The sequence below is a fragment of the Cottoperca gobio genome, chromosome 23, assembly GCF_900634415.1.
Source record: "Cottoperca gobio chromosome 23, fCotGob3.1, whole genome shotgun sequence".
Classification (NCBI taxonomy): Eukaryota; Metazoa; Chordata; class Actinopteri; order Perciformes; family Bovichtidae; genus Cottoperca; species Cottoperca gobio.
The window spans coordinates 10,999,525-11,013,198 of record NC_041377.1 but is presented as its reverse complement, the minus strand read 5'-3'; the positions used below and the strand labels follow the sequence as shown (position 1 = coordinate 11,013,198).

The following is a 13,674-nucleotide window of genomic DNA, read 5'->3' as shown; positions in this document are numbered from 1 at the left end:
GTGATAGTAAAGATTGGAAAAGCGCTATATAAAAGCAGTCCATTTACCATTTGATGTGATCTAGCTAAGAAATGACTGAACCTGAACAGTGACTGCTATAACATCAAATCTCTTTGTCAAAATGACATTGGCCTTCTGTGCCTGAATGGCAACAGCAGATCATCTCCACACATTAAAGTTGCATTAAGAGTCTACTAAGAGCGGCTGGCTACATTAATGGCTAAGCTAAATCAACATGGAAATCGATTCCGGCAGCATCTTAGAGGATCCTGAGCAGAGTGGAGGGTGTGTCTGTGGTCATGCAGTGAGCGTAGCCATTAGTCTCTAACAGCATTTAGAGAGGGTTATGGGCTGGCAAATGGCCTCGACTAACGTACAAGCAGAAGCAGCGAGGTTAGAGAGGTGAAGTGGAACGGAAGACTTTGAGGGATTTACTCCCAGTCAGAAAGTGTCCTCCTTACAGCTCTCATCACTGAAGAGACATTAGGAATAAGTAGGAGCTCATTCTTAGCATTCCCTCGATCATCCAGGGGCATCACACACACACACACACACACACACACACACACACACACACACACACACACACACACACACACACACACACACACACACACACACACACACACACACACACACACACACACACACACACACACACACACACACACAGCTCCTCACTGTAACCCAGGATGTAATTTGATAAGGCGACACTGAAGGTAGAGAGCCGCACGTATGTCATTTTCTAACATCACATGAGATGAACAGAGAGGCATTGTGGGTCCTGTTCCCAGAGGTGTCAGGAATACTGCTTGATGAAGACATCACTTCCATTTTCTCTTTTGAAAATACCAACTGCAAATGCCAAACTTGCTAAGTGAATTACTTTTAGCAAAACAAGAGACACTGGCAGGATTGTTTGAATTTCTGTGGACCAAAGATAAAACTTTGTTTATGTGAAAAGGGCAGTAAATCATGCTGCTTTCTTTGTTTGTCTACTTATACCCACAACATATCCTCATACATCACACATCATTGTGTTATAAACATTGTATTATATGTTAAAACAAGGCTTATAGAGGATAGATGGGGAGGTTAAATGATACCAGGCTAAATCTCCATTCAAGACTGGAATCGGCTCAATATGCTGCATCAGCATCCACGTCAGCATACACACACTCAGAATAAACTCAAGAGTCCACAGTCATAATAGTAGTACAATTATAAATGAAGGTGTAGTGAGATCAGCCAAGAGAAAGAAAATTGGAACTTTGGAGCACATGTTTAAATTGCAAAAAGCTGTTCCTGAAAGATAAAGCAGCTTTTACTTTGATGCACATGTAACTGAAGAGATCGTCGTGTGAAACTTGGCCTTAGCACTCCAGGGGAAGAGGCTGGCCGCTGCGAAGTCCACGTTTGGTGTGTGATCTGGATCATGTGTGACGGATAGAGAGGCGACTTCACCCGCTTGTTCATGTGCAAGCGCAAATTACATTTATATATACAGGTTATGGATGTGTTTTAGTGTGTATGTGTATGAGTCACCCAATCCGAAGGGTAACAGGAGGATGTCGCAGATCAAAGAAGCATCTTGACACCCTATCAAAAGGCAGAGAAAACCCAATACACCTCAGAGCTCCCTCTGTCTGCATCTTTGTATCCGTCTCTCCCTCTCTGTTAAAAGACGAGGCCTGGAGGTGTTGGAGAAAACTTACAAAGCTTCAATCCGCACGCCTTAGTCTGCGCCTTTGAAATGCTTACAGAGGCCTAAGCCACTCCGCCTGTAGGTGCCAAGTGTGACCCAGGGTGTGGTGTATGCTTTGCCTGGAATTCTCTCTCATATGTGTGTGTTAATGAAAATGCAAGTTCATACTGTGCACACATATATTTTTCCTTAAAGCTGACAAGAGAAAGGTGCTGTCAGAGCAGAACAGAAGCTAGCATGAGGTTGTAAGGTGACACTCATGATGACAACAGTTGTGACTGACACATTGGGGGGGAAAGGGGGTTAGGGTCATTCCAAAATGTTCCTCTCAGTCAGGGTTCAAATCTTCTCATGACACTAAACATCCAGGCCATGGAAGTGCACGAGTGAGACATTAAATCCTTCTGCAGGGATATCAACAGAGTCACAAAGGTCAGAGTATAAACCTTAATATACGTTTGGTACAGGTGTCATGATCAAGATCTAAATCTAGAGTTCTACTCCTACAAAGCTACGCAAACCTAACAAGATTGTGAGACTATATAAATGCTAACGTCTGCACGCTAACACGCTGATGTTGAGCAGGTGTGTTTTCAAGCTCACCTTCTTAGTTTTGCGTGCTAAATATAAACTGTGCACTGAAATTATCCTCACCTTAAAAATCTGAAGAATACACAGCAATTTACCTGGTGAGGAGGTTATTTCTGCTCAGGTAGGGAAACAACCCTGTGCATAATCAAAGGCTTTGAAATTAGACTGCGAGCATGGCCGTCTATCATGCTGCCAGACGCTTCAGTCATACAGCTGAGCAGGACTGAGAGATGCATCAACACCTGTAATCTGCATATGATAGCAACTTAATCAAAGAGATAACATTTAGGGAAAGTGGAGTTCTGTCTGACAGACAGTAAGACACAATGGGACAACAATTTGAGAGGCAAGCCTCCATCAACAAGTTCCCACACACACGTTAGTAACTGTCAACCAGAACTGACACCTCTGTGAACACAATCTGAAGTCTTTCTGTGGAGGCCAAGATCAACACCCGACGAGGGTCAGGGTTTATACGCAATTATGAGGTGGTGTCTGTTTTCAGGAAACGCGTTGATAGAAACGTCTGTAGCTCTAGTTGAACAGATATTGTTCCGTTTGTGCCAGTAAACTCAATCCATTTAAGCCGCCTGACATTTCATCCTAATACCTGCATTCAGTCAGCGCCAATGCCAAGTCTTAATAGCTGTGAGGATCGCAGCACAATGCGTTAGATGTAGAAGTATTGCATGGCCATGGCCTTAGCAATACTGCTAAGATATGAAGTTACAGTGCATGACAGAAACAAGGACATAGAGAACAGCAAAGTATTTCAACTTTTAAAATGGAATTAGGTTTGTAATGGGCAGGAAGTAAAGATCTCTTCTTCCTAAAGAAGTTACAGAAAGGTCAAAGAATAACTTACGCAGCGAGACAGCTTCTAAAAATGATTGTCTAGTCAGATTTGTAAAGATTTATATACACACTCCTTTTAGCTAAAATGTCTTCATCAGTCTCAAAGGAATAGTTTGACATTTTAAGACGTACTTTTATTTGATTTCTTGCAGAGTTAGATTAGATTAAAGACTGGGAACAGCTGATTATATCTTGACAAACCAAAGCACAAGTGTAGGATTTAATGGGAGGGTATAATACAAACTAATTCTTGGCCGTGTGCAGTGACTTCCTGGTTGTTTTAGATCCTTAGTGCAACATTTAAGATCTAAGATAGTACTTTAGAACTATCATGATACTATAGTACAATCCACTCTGAAGAACAGCTACTGATTTCTTCCTGCCACGGTGCTCTTAAGTCTTTAATGTTTCTAATCTGTGTTTTTAAAGAAGAAGAGTTAACTGGCCTCAGCCCCTCAGGCAGGTTGTTCATCATCCACCCTGATGATTTGGTTTCCTCTGGCCTTCAGTCCAGACTGGAGAGCAGCCGGGACACCTCAGGGTTAAATCTGCTTCTAAGAGTTTAAAGGTCAATAACGCAGCAAAAGGCCAAACTGTGTTTTTAAAGTAACCAGCGAGACCTTAGAACTGATTCTGAAAGTGCACGTGTTGTTGACACGGCTGAGTGGAGTCACATGACTTCAGTTCCCATGTGCACCACACAAGTAGATACATTACATCAGTAAATAATTGGACCTCTTAGAATGCAACCTGCTGGTATTTGAATGCTCACATCTAAATGTGTCCGTCACTTTAAGTTCATGTTGGTTCCTACAGATTCCCTAACACACATCGCTCAACATCAGATACGATTGTGTGAATGCCGCTCCGACAGACAGCCAGTGGACAGACGCTGCAACTGTCATCTCCTCTTTCTCCTTCACTGTCACACATGTCATTCACTCGGGCTAGATACTGTATACATACACCCTCAGCCCCCACCCACTACCACTTAACATTCCTGCAGCTGGTCATCACAAATCATGACGCATGTAATGTCACACTCGTGAGCCGCCGGCGAGCCGCGATGATCCTCCTGCCTCCTCGGTGAGAGAGACAAAGGTGAGTATTGTGAGAGAGAATGAAAAAGAAAATGACGGAGAGAGGTGTGTCGGGTTACAATCAAATACCCCTCCACCGCCCAAGACCTCGGAGTTTGAGTGGTGGAATCATTGTCCTGCCAGCATGTAAACGAGAGATAACCATGCCTGTGTGTGAGACGGGGAGGGGGGAGGGGCTTTATCACCTAACAGCTCACATACATATAGTATCCGAAAAACACAATGTAAAGAAATAGCAAAATAAACATGCAAGATCTCACATCCCAAGGAAAAACAAGATACAACTGCCCCTTTGAACCCCCCCCCCCCCCCCCCACCTTTGCAAACAAATAAGCACACACACACACTTGCATGCTGGGAAGACACTTTCTAGCTCACTCTCCAGCCAGTGACAGAAACACGCATGATGCAAAACACAGATCTGGAGAACACATGAGTTAAGAGTGTGGGAGGAAAGATGGCTCAAGTAGCCAGAGGTGGACACATGTGGGAGATTCATACAGCGCCAAATAACCAGTAATAGGAGTGTAAAAAACTATAAAGACTTCTGTTATCTTTCAGGTCATTTCTTCCCACGAGGTAAAGGGAGCAGTTCACTCCCAACCTTTCCCACAATCAGTGCAGGTAGTGACGTCGCTCCTCTCTCTAGCCTATAATTGAGTGTTCAGACATCAGGTAAGTCGAACAGTGACCAGTCCTGATCCCCTGGTATTTACACTTCAAACTGCAGTCTCCAGCCTGGAGGCACACACACACACACACACACACACACACACACACACACACACACACACACACACACACACACACAATGTGATTCCTTTCTCGCCCATTGAACACACAAACAGAGACATGGATACATGAACACTGCTATTACACCTTCACATGTTCTCTGCCTGCCTCGGGAGAAGGGGGCAGCTTGTAGTTGCCGCTTATATGGCTAAAACCCACACACACACACACACACACACACACACACACACACACACACACACACACACACACACACACACACACACACACACAGACTGACAAGAGAGGCACAGAGAGGCATGTGGAGAGATAAAGAAAGTGAGAAGGACAGTAATCTAATAAGTTTCTGTAACCACTCTGAACAGATTTAGACTGCAACATTCTCCAGGCATATGTTCAAGCATTTCTTTCTTTAGAAAAGTGCAGACAGAGAGACAAAGACAGACTGAGAAGACATTGGGGAGACAATAAGTCAGAGGGTGAGAGGACAGAAGAGTGAGATAGGAGGCGGAGGGAGGACACTGAGGGGAATGTGGTGAGGGGCACAGTTTAAAGCCAGCAGTGTGCGATATCTTAGGAATGAATGGGATCTCCTAATATCAGTTACTGAGCGTACCAAGCCTGGGAATGGCAGCATATCTCACACACATACTGCAGGGAAACATATGAGCTTCTGCAGACACGACTGAAGTAAACTGTCGCCATCCATCACATGGATGGAGACTTCAGCTCCCTGAAATAACTAAGCCACACACACGCTTGTGATTATAGGTTTCCTCTGTTGATATGGACTTTATCAACAGAGGAATATTGAGAGACCACATAGACAACATGCGCTCCTTATTGCTATGACTCCCCTCTCTCTCTCTGCCCCATCCATCACACTGGGAGGTCATAAGTCATGTGTAGAAGAGTACAGGGTCATTTGACACTGAGTGTGTGTGTGTGTAAAACTTCATGTTCTGCTTTGATCTCAAAGGTGAGAGGTCACGCGTCGTCACCGTCTGTGCATCACTGCCACACCTGTGCTCGACTGAGGAGTCACATTTCTCTTGTTGGAACATCAAACACACAATTGTTACCTCGGAAAAGACGGGAAGACCTGACAGGAAGAGGTTTGTCCCTTGACTCACTCGGGGGAGCAATTTGTCTTTCCCAATATTCGTTCTTGTGTCCTCTGTGATTCATGCGACGCAATACTCCACCAAATATGGTTAAATAATGATTTGCAACCAAAACAATGCGAAGGACAAGGGATGGAGGAAGAACAGAGGAAGATGTAGCAAGAGATAAAGAATGTATAGAGGGCTATTCACTTAACATAAAAGCCATAGTTCTTCAACCGTCGCACAGACCTCTTCAAGCCTCTTCTATACAATATGTACAGTAGGGGGTCCCTGCACCACACTACACCAGTTTGGGGGTCCTTGGCCCGAAAAACGTTGAAGACCCCTAATATAAGCTGTATTGTATGACCTCATGATGTCTGTTTACATCTCCTGTGCTCCACGAAAAAAGTATTTTAATAATTGTTTTTAGAAGAAGAGTAACCGCGACTCATAATGACACAATTACATTTTCCTTTCCTTGTATGTGGTTTTCCCAGGAATGTTTTTAAGCGGCCTGGCTGTGGAAGGTCACTGAGTACAGCAGCAGATTGTATTTTATCTCAGTCTGGATTGTAAAATGAGCACAAAGCTAAAGCTCTTGTGTCACGGTCGAAGTATAATTATGTATATTGAGAGAGGAGGGAGTGAAAGAAAGCAGAGAAAGTGTGTGTTAGAGGGGGTGGGCGGACGAGAACAGAAATGCTAAAAAGCTGAGCTATGCAACTACTCAAATGGGATTAAGAGCCAAACCAAAGGCATGGAAGCTCAGCAACAGCCCCGTGGGGGAAAAGAGGGGGAGGACAGGGAGGAGGCCGGTGTGAGTGTGTGTGTGTGTGTGTGTGTGTGTGTGTGGGTGCGTGTAGCTGCATGTCGTCCCGCTCAACGAGGGTAAAAGAAAAAGATCAGAGCCAGGGTGCAAAAAGATGATTTAGCATCAATCATTCCTAATCGTTTAAGTAACATTCTGATATAACGCATCACTGAATGATAGAACACAACTTCCACCTATAGCCAGTCCGTGCAAGCTTTAACTTTTGCTGTGTGAACCCCACTGCACATGTTTTGCCTTTTGCATATCAGGAATGAGCAGTTTGGTTGCAGCAAAGAGAAGAAAGTAGTGGCTCCATGACGGATAAACCTAATCACTAATTATCTGGACAGCTGACAAGAGTTATAACAACACAAGGCAGCCAAATAATGGTAAATCTTGGGTCTGGCTGTCAGTTCTGGCAATCAACCAGCTGGTTTGAGGGTTTAATTGTGTAGAAACTACAGGAACAAATTGGCGAAATGGTGATTCAAGTGTTTCTATGTACCACTGCAGGCTTTTTTTGTAAGAAACCACAGACCTGTCACTGACTGGATAGGGCTCAGTGTTGTAGCGAAAGTTTACACCTGTTAACTTTATAAAAGGTGCACAACACTGAAATACTGTACAACTGCCATTGTGACAGTTAGATATTGACGGATACTCATCTTTTAGAAAACCGAGTGAAACCCCAAAAGGTTTTAAGTGAAATTTGACAAGCTAAGATAAGAGCCCTTACAAAGAGGACACATAGCCCTTAGCTATCCGACCACAGAGCTACCATCTCTCTCTCACACACACACACTCACACACACACACACACTCACACAGTACAGGGGGAGAGAGAACGAGGACAGAGAATGTTGTGGCTAGCAGAGTGTGTAAAGCGAGTGTATCTCGGGAGAGTTATCAGGGCATTCTTGTGTTTCAGCAGAGGGCTAGAGAAACATTCTCAGGCCTTCTGTTCACCACTATAAAAGCACCTGTGCACTTATTGAACTTGTTTAACGAAGAGCCTTGATTAGGAGGCTGGGAGGAGAAAAATCAACGCTCACTGTGATATATCAAAAGTCTTTTGTTCAAGTGACCTGGTGGAATCATCAGGACTTTAAGTAGGAGACCGAGCTAACGCACTCAAATCAATCTCATCACTTATGGATAGAGGATGGAAACGCTGATGTAGAACATGGCAGACCCTTCCCTACACTGGGTATAATTTCAACCCGGTCTTGTCTCTCTTGTTAAGGTTCTATTAGTTCACCAGTCCCCTGAGGCCTTCCTCTCCCTGGAGCCCAGGGGTTGAAAGGTCAAGACATTACCAGTAAAGACGATCGAACACTTGACATCGGTGTGGGCCATACCGAGACTTTGAGTATGTGCATCTGCTCAATTGTGCATGAGCACATGCTTACTTATATGTGTGTGTGCACATGGGTACAACTAATGAAGAGGTCCAGCCCCCTTTGGGACCATCATGAGGTCACTGTTGTCAGGTATGAAGCAAGAGCTGTCAGCTGTTACTGAATGCAGTGGCAGTGAATGAGGGCTGTAAGGTCTGTATTGTCAGATGCTCCGCAGGTCATCTATAGCGGCCATAAAGCACTTAGAAAAGCACAGTCTGTCTTTTGTCTAAGACAAAGACAGGGCACTTTAGAAAAAACACTGTTACGAGAAAAAAGGAAAGACATTTCAAGTCGTCAAAACGATTGAACATAAAGTTAAAATAAGCACAAACATGATTGGATGGATGGACTGGGAATGGGGGCTTGCTCTGGTGCAGCCCGGTCCATAGCAGCTCATTTGTATTCCTTCTATATGTGTGATATTCTGGCATTCCTTCGCTTGGAGAGATGATAGAATGTCACAGAGAGGGTGAGCTGACGAGATCTAGCTGTGTTGGGCTGTTTGCCCATTTTAGGGCTTAATGTGCTTTAGATCAACCAATGGAGGGAGAGGGAGAGAGAAAGAAAGAAAGAACATTGAGCAACCAGCTGTCAATAGGTGACAGACCAGTTATTCTGTCATTGCATTAGATTTATCATGCCTATTCAACTGAATAATGTCCCTGTGGTTTCTGGCGACGTGTGTGTGTGTGTGTGTGTGTGTCTGTGTGTGTGTGTGTGTGTGTTTGTGTGTGTCTGGCTGTAGCAGTAACTCTGTCGGTGTGAATATCAAGTGTTTGCATTTGTCTAATCTTTAACGTGAAAGATCAAAGTCTTCTACTTCTGTGGTGGAAATGAAGAAACTTAAGGCAAATTCTTTCCGCATGAACTTGCAATGCAAACACGTTCTAAACCCGTGTTACTGAAAGCTCCCCCAAAACAAAACTCTGAATCTAAAACTTCTCTCTCATTCAAAACCGAGTTAAGTGTGAGAAAGTTGTAAAAACTGTGCAAAGCAAGGAAAGTTATTCCGGATGAAATTAAATCCTGGGAGACATCTTGCCACAAGATGTTCGTAAAGCTCTCTGCAGTGCACCTACACAAGGCCAAACACCTTCAGCCACTTCAAAGAGTGCCATGCTCTAAGAGAGGGGAATCATGTGTGTGCATATGCCTGTACTATATGCATGTGTGTGTTCCAAGCTGTGACAGAAACCCACACATCTGCAACAACAAAGCAGTTTGGTTATCAGGGTGCCCTGTTAATAGTACCTTTTTATTACCTCAACCAACCACATGCACACAATACATTTGTCACCCAAATGGTTGAAAAGCAGCACAACCGGCTCCCGCATAGAGCCTGCAGCAAAAGCTAACTGTACATACAGTCAACACCACCGCTGAAACCTGCCCTCTGTCTCTGTTCTGCAGAAGGTTTCACCTCGACTCTGCTGTGTGATGATATATTACACACATTCACAGAAGATGAAAAAACAGCTTGAAAATATGATGAAATGAAAAAGAAATGTTCTTACCGGACACGGAAATGGTCATGGGTGCTTCCAGGGTCCTGTCATTGTCCAGGTCTCTGCTCAGCCTCAGATCCCCGGTGTCTTCATTCAACAGCAGCAGACTGAGCTCATTTCCAGATTCAAACTTGTACCGTAGCTTATCCGACACATCAGGGTCATGAGCTGGTACCTTTCCTATTATTCCTGATGGAAAACTGTTGGATTTGTTGGTGATGTAGTTGTTGAAAATAATCTCAAAGTTATGCAGCACTGGCGCATTGTCATTTGTGTCTACAAGGCGGATGTGCACAGTGGCCCGACTGACCAGCGGTGCTGAGGTGGCCTGGACCACAATGACATACTCTGTTTTAGTCTCGTAATCCAGGTCTGTTAGTGCAGTGAGGTCACCGTTAAAGATGTCTAGCTGAAAAACTTCTGGAATATTCCCTTCTACAATCTGGTACATGATCTGAGCATTTGTACCCTCGTCCGGGTCAGTGGCAGTGATCCGGGCCACGACGGACCCAACTGGGCTGTTCTCCTTCACATCAATGAACAGCTCGTCCTTCTCAAACACTGGAGCATTGTCATTTATGTCTTTGACAACCACAAGAATGGGAACAGCTGCTTTCAGAGGCGGAACCCCCTTATCCGCAGCATAGGCTTTCAGATTGTAAACAGGAACATTCTCCCGGTCCAGTTTGCGAGCAGTTCTGATGATACCGGAGGTCAATTCTATATAGAAATCCCCCTCTCCGTCATCGCCACCCTGAAACGTATAAGTCAATCTGCCATTAGAGCCAGAATCTCTATCTGAAGCAGAGATCTGGAGAACGCTGGTGTGCATAGGTGCATCTTCCAATACAGTCCCCTGGTACCTGTCCCTAAGAAACTGAGGAGTGTTATCATTGGCATCGAGGATGATAATCTCCACATAGGTGGTATCAGATTTCTGAGGGATGCCATTGTCTCTGGCAATGATGGCTAACGTGTAGGAGGCCTGGTCTTCAAAATCAAGCTCCATTTGTGTTGTGATGGCACCTGTGTCCGGGTCCATTTTAAACTGAGGTACATTATCCTCCATCACGTACGTGATGCGAGCATTTTCCCCCGTGTCCTCGTCCGTCGCACTGATCACCACCACAATGGAGCTCACCGGTTTGTCTTCACTGAGCATCACCTGGTAGTTAGCACTTTGGAAGACGGGCCGATGTGTGTTGGCGTCCGTCACATTGATAAACACCTGAGTAGTGTCGTAGAGTGTGCCATCACTGGCAGTGACTGTCAAGACGTACTGGCGTTCCTGCTTGTAGTCCAAGGGGAGGGCTAAAGTGATGAGACCGCCGCCGCTCTGACCAGTGATGGCAAAGCGGTTCCTGGTGTTGCCACTGGAGATCTGATAGGTTACCACACTATTGACGTCCCTATCCACAGCTGTCATTGTTAGTACGCTGGTCCCCACAACAGCATCTTCATTGATCTTCAGCGAGTACACCTTCTCTGTAAATGTGGGTATGTTGTCATTCACATCAAGCACTGTGATACTGACGCTGGCTGAGGAGGACATCACAGGTATTCCATGATCTCTCGCCTCCACACCAAAGGTGTAGAAGTCAGTGGTCTCCCTGTCAAGCTCTTCACTAGCTGTAATCCAGCCTGTGCTGTTGTTAATGGTGAACGGAAAACCAGGCGTGGTGTCAGTTAACCGGTATTCCAAAAGAGCATTTTCTCCTGAGTCACCATCAATTGCCTGGATGTGGATCACAGAGTATCCAATGGCCACATTTTCCAACACAGTAGCCTGGAAAGGTGTGCTGACGAACATAGGGACATTGTCGTTCACGTCCACCACTTGCACCACCACCATCCCTGTGCCATTTATCAGAGGAGGCCTGCCACCATCCTGAGCCTTAATCCGCAAGTTATACTCTCTAATCATCTCATAGTCCAGAGGATTGATGATATCGATTACACCTGTGGGGGAATGAATGTAGAACTGTCCTCTAACATTACCACTGATTATGCTGTAATGTACTTTGCCGTTGTTCCCTTCATCTTTGTCTGTAGCTTCCACCTTGATGACGTTGGTGTTCACTGCCACATTCTCTGGGATCTGCACAACATATTTCTTTTCAGTGAACTGTGGGTAGTTGTCATTCTCATCATCCACAGTGATTTTGACAGTAGCGGTGGCACTGCGGGGGCCTGGGTCTTTGCCCTGGTCATTGGCCTCCACAATCAGCTGGTACTGGGCTCGGGTCTCCCTGTCAGGCCGCTCTTTGATCCTCACCATGCCGTTCCGGGAGTCGATTTCAAACACAGCGTTAACTCCGTCGCCATTGATGATTTTATAAATCATGTTGGCGTTGGAGGGAGCGTCTCCATCAGTGGCCCGGATTGTAATCACTTCAAACCCCACTTCTACATTCTCCCGGATGCTAACACGGTATTCAATCTGCTCAAACACCGGGCTATGGTCATTAGTGTCACTCACAGTGACAGTGAGGTAAGAAGTGGCAGTTTTTTGGGGGGAGCCATTGTCAGATACAGAGACTTTGAAAACATGGGTGCTTTTGACTTCTCTGTCTAGTGACTGGACGGTTGTTATGCTCCCTGTCTGAGAGTCAATGTCTAAAAAGTCACTCGACCTGCTGTCAAACAATGCTTCCATGCTGTACTCCAGCCTCCCTGCCTCTCCATCATCCGAGTCACTGGCTTTCAGGGTGATAACCCGCGTGCCCGCAGGCTCATTCTCGGGCACGGACACCTGATAGTTGGGGAGCTGGAACTTGGGAGGCGTGTTCACCTGTCGCTTCCCCCTGCGGATCAACTTGCCGTACTTTCTCTGGTCGGTTTCTGAGAAGGAGCCATGTTGCTGAGGCACTTTTACAAGCGTCAGACTCAGATGCACAGAGAGCCTGCCGCCTGGAGAGCTATGCAGCGCGCAGTGCAAATTCACCTCGGGCCGTCCTCTGTGCTCAATACATAAGTCACTGGCTAGGAACAAATCCCCGCTCCTGAACACTGCACTCAAGTCTTTGCTTACACACATGGTGTCCAAAAAGTCGGTGTTGCGGGTAAAGCTGGGTAAAAGCTCTGTTACATTCAAGAGCAATTTACCTGCGGGTAAGCAGGAAGTTGCCTCCAGGTTTGAAAGGTGTTTAATGTGAATGTCTGGCTTACCTGACGCTTTCTTTCTCTTGTATTTAATAAAACAGTCCTGGCCGTGGACAAACACATTAAACTGTGTCAGAATAACGTCCCCAGATGTCAGGGAACCTGTTCTGAAATAAACCGGCGCTGGGTTCCTCAGTGTGTGCGAACACTGAACTTTGTGGGACAGACGGATGACCCCATCGTGTCTCTCAACTTGGAAAAAGCTCTGGATGAATTTGGGGGATAAAGTCCTGTCAAGTGTTGAAGTCCATCCAGGGCCAAGCGATAGGTTTGCCAAAAGGGTCCCAGGCTGTAAAGTATCCGAAAGGTGTATCTCTAAACATCCCGCGAGCTGCACGTTGAACAGGACACAAACCCAAATCCAACACATCGGTAGCTCCATGCTTGTGAACCTGTCAAATCCCATTCAACTTCACTGAAACTCCTCTGCAAAAGCATTAACTCTCCCTCTCCCAACACCGCGTTTTACTTTTATCTCTCATTGTGAAGTTTTAAGGTGTAAAAGGACGCTTGGTATCCATAGTATCAGCGTATCCACGGCGCGCAGCAGCTGCGTTAACCCACACTGACTTTAAAATGAGTACAAAATGGCTCCGTGGCTCTCCTCCGCCTCCTCCTCCTCTCCTCCTCGGAGGCTTATTACCATAAACCTGCTGTGTTCCCCCTCTGGGACGCTTTCACAG

General features: G+C 45.5%; 1 protein-coding gene across 1 annotated transcript in view; it reads right to left on the bottom strand.

Annotated features, from left to right (window-relative positions):
• celsr1a (cadherin EGF LAG seven-pass G-type receptor 1a) overlaps positions 1 to 13,580 on the bottom strand; it is a 74,647-nt gene extending 61,067 nt beyond the window's left edge. Inside the window, 1 exon segment of the mRNA XM_029462155.1 lies at positions 9,839 to 13,580. Within this exon segment, the coding sequence (XP_029318015.1) occupies positions 9,839 to 13,397 (3,559 nt within the window). The 5' untranslated portion in view covers positions 13,398 to 13,580.
• Positions 13,581 to 13,674: the final 94 nt, after the last annotated feature.